This window comes from Lipotes vexillifer, unplaced genomic scaffold, assembly GCF_000442215.2.
Source record: "Lipotes vexillifer unplaced genomic scaffold, Lipotes_vexillifer_v1.1 scaffold1643, whole genome shotgun sequence".
Classification (NCBI taxonomy): domain Eukaryota; kingdom Metazoa; phylum Chordata; class Mammalia; order Artiodactyla; family Lipotidae; genus Lipotes; species Lipotes vexillifer.
Window position 1 is genome coordinate 498,548 of NW_006784879.1, and position 3,633 is coordinate 502,180.

Sequence of the window (3,633 nt, forward strand, 5' to 3'; positions counted from 1 at the left end):
GGCCTAGCCGCTCTGCAGCATGTGGGATCTTCCCGGACCGGGGCACAAACCTGTGTCCCCTGCATCGGCAGGGGGGGGGGGGGGGCGCGACGCCCCTGTCCCGGAGACGCCTCCCCGGCCACAGCCCACCAGCTGAGGGAGACCCCCGCACCCACCAGGTACAGGTGAGGCCTGTCCAATGGTGGCGGCAGTCCCTCCCAGAGCTGTGGCTCCTCGGGGGCCGAGGGCGTGCGTGTGAGCTCTCAGCCACTTCCCTCCCAGCCCTGGTGAGCTCCAAGTTGGTGCGGGGGAGAGGGGAGAATGGAGGAAAGTCCCTTGGTACCATCTCCTCTTCCCCTGTCTCCTCACTACTTGTCCTGCCAACCAAGGAGCCTCCAGAAGGAAAGGAGGAAGTGTTTTCTTAGGGGAATTTGCTAGGTTTTAACGATTTGTTTCTCCTGCCCCTGACTTCTCCCTGTCAGACCTGATCCCATATGCACACCTGGCCCCTCAGTCGTGTTGAAGCCCCCTGGACAGTGGGCAGGGGTGGCAGAGGACAGGAGCGGCCACTTCCCTCACCCCCTCTCCTCTCTGTAACCCCCTGCCCTGCCCTTCCAGGGATCTGTGAGCCTTTTCCTCGGTGGTCCTCCTTGCTCCTCCTTCCAGTGTCCCCCTACTGCCTGCTGCCCCTCCCTGGGGAGTTGGTGCTTTTTGTTTTTTCCAGGAGGAGGGAGGGGAGGAAGGAAGGAAATAAAAGATTCTGCCCCAGAGAGGGGGGGAAAGGTGAGATTCGAGAAGGGGCTGAAGCAGGGAAGACACAGTTTGTACCTTCATAAGGTGAGGTTGTTTGGGGTCAGGCCCTAAACATCATCCTGCTTGAGAATCTGTCAGGGGAAAACAAGTCAAGGGGAGCAAAAGAAGGAGCCACTAGGGCCAGAGGTAGGGCAAGAGATGGAATCGTAGGGGGCCAGGGTAAATGGGGGGATCCAGGGACTAGAGGTGCTTCCTGGGGGTGGGGGGATGCAGCCACAGTGTCCCCCTTCTCTCTTCCACCCCAGCTCCAGCCCTGGCCTTTTCTTTTCATCCCTTCCCCCGCGACAGAAGCTGTGGCCCTGGCCATGTCATCGTTTTCCTGTATCCCCTGCATGTTCCCCACCCTTCACCCCCTCCTTTTGTGCAGACCCTATTACAATAAATTTTAAATTAAAAAAAAAAGAAATGAATGGGTGATGGTCTTCAGCCCTCATCTCAGTAGACATTGCTTGACCCAAATGAGCATTGCCTTTTGTTTTTATTTTCCTTTGACTTTTGTACTCTGTGTACTTGAGCCATGCATTTCCATTTCAGTGATGCTTTTTAAGTCATTTCTGTTATTGTTGTTAATCCAGATTTGTTCCCATTTGGTTCTAGTTGTGGAAAAGAATGAAGAAAATGGACTTTTGTTTCTAGAACTGAATCCTCCTAACCCCTGGGATTCAGAGCCCAGATCTGCTGAAGATTTGGCTTTTGGGGAAGTGCAGGTAAGGAAACATTAAATTGTAATAATCTTAAAAACAAGAATAGAACTAAGATTTCCTCTTATATATATATTTACATCCTGTATTACCTTGGATATTCTTGGAGGTGGCTGGTTAGGACATATAATATAGTTATACTGAACTCTTGAGCAAATTTTTTAGGAACCCCCAGAACTTGGCAGGGATTACAAGGAAATACATCCAGAAACAAACAAAACAAAAAAACTTTTAGCTGAGGTCCCAGAGGAGAGTCATGCAAAACTATTGGCGGAAGTTCAGAAATTGCCCTTGATACCAAATCACTATCAGGTAAAATGGCCAGTTGTATATTTCTGGACATTGCCCTGAGAACGTTACAAACCTTCTTGTGCATTTTCCTACCTTTAGAAGAGAGTTTCCTCCAGAGAAAACACTTTGATAGTTTGAGAGAGGTAAACAATCAAAAATTAATTTTTCTGGAGTATTTGAGAATCTTTTCATTTGAGAAAATGGGCTGTTACTTTTTTGAGGAAACAAATGGGAACCTATTAGAATAGGCATAATCACCTGAATTTGGTTTCTTTTTTTTTTATAGATTTATTTATTTATTTTTGGCTGCATTGGGTCTTCGTTGCTGCGCGTGGGTTTTTCTCTAGTTGCAGAGAGCGAGGGCTACTCTTCGCTGTGGTGCGTGGGCTTCTCATTGCAGTGGCTGCTCTTGTTGCGGAGCACAGGCTCTGGGCACATGGGCTCAGTAGTTGTGGCTCGTGGGCTCTAGAACGCAGACTCAGTAGTTGTGGTGCACGGGCTTAGTTGCTTTGCAGCATGTGGGATCTTCCTGGACCAAGGCTCCAACCCGTGTCCCCTGCATCAGCAGGAGGGTTCTTAACCACTGCGCCAGGGAAGCCCTGATTTCTTGACCTCTCCTTACCCTCTTTATTGGCTTTTCACACTGGAGTTTCTATTACCTTACCTCTGCTTCTGGTGTTTTCCTTTTTCCTGTGGATATGCCAGATCAGGGGAAGGAAGTGAGGGATTGATTTAGAATCCTCTAGTCTATACCAGTCTCCAAGTCATTGTTTATAGCTATTCTCAGAGGACCCTGACATCCTGAGTGAGTCAGCAGGTAATTTAGAAGAGAAAGCCTTACAAGCCTGTTTAGCCAGACTGCATGGCTATGCCAACCCAATCTCGGGTGGCCTCAGCCTGCAGCGTCTTGAAGCAGAATCTCAGTTCCCTGACCAGAGATTGAAGGCAGGCCACGGCAGTGAGAGCACTGAATGCTAACCACTAGACCATGAGGGCCAGTGACAAGGCCTTGGCTTGTCTGCTTTGTAGAAATAAATTTCAACAAGAGACGAAAAGTAGTGAAACAAGTAAAGTGTTTATTAGGAGGAAGAATGTACGTGTGAATAAACACACATGGGTGGGCTCAGAGAGAGATAGTTGTCCCTTCGTGGTAGTTTAAATCACTTATATCGGGCATTTCTTCTGGGTTTCCTCTGGTCAATCATCTAGCTTTGCCTGGCTCTGAGTCTATTTGTTTATAACTCAGGGTCCTCCCCTGTGTGTGTGTGCATCTCTTAGCCAAGATGGATTCTAATCCAGGGGCCTATGGGAAGGTTGACATCACCTACTGTGGGGTGGCGCCCCCTCCCTTTCTGGCCCTCGAGGAGCCTTTCTGCACAGGTGTAGTCAGGAAGGTCTCCTTGACCTCGAGAATGAGGTATATGTGGTCTCTTTATCTTTTATCTGGGCAAGACTCAGCTCCTCTCTGCTCCAGCTATTATCTTTGTCTTGGAGTATCTGTCCACAGGCAACAAACTCCAGCTGCTCAGCCTGGGGCCCATTTATCTCCTGCCTTAAACCCACCAGGAATCATTCATTCATGTACCTATTCCCAGCCATTCCAGCATTTAAATCCCCAAGTGTCTGCCCTAACATCTCTAATTGCCCTTCCTTGTAAATTGTGCTTTGAAGGACTGGCCGCAAACGCTCTTCTGCAGTGCAGACTGTAAATAAATATTTAGGAGCTAATTTAAAGAGAGTAGAGCTGGGTAAATCAATTGGTTTGACACCTAAAACCCACCATGAACACTTCTATTCTACTAAACTAGTGACCTGTGCTGAGAGTTGTATTCTATATAAACATTCCTGC

At 48.5% G+C, this 3,633-nt stretch overlaps 1 protein-coding gene across 1 annotated transcript in view; it reads left to right on the forward strand.

Moving 5' to 3' along the window:
- Positions 1–3,633, forward strand: part of LOC103073783 (cytidine monophosphate-N-acetylneuraminic acid hydroxylase) — a 95,883-nt gene that overhangs the window by 59,737 nt on the left and 32,513 nt on the right. Inside the window, exon 5 of the mRNA XM_007457016.1 lies at positions 1,390–1,499. Coding sequence (XP_007457078.1) covers positions 1,390–1,499 — 110 coding nt within the window. The remainder of the gene's footprint in view (positions 1–1,389; positions 1,500–3,633) is intronic.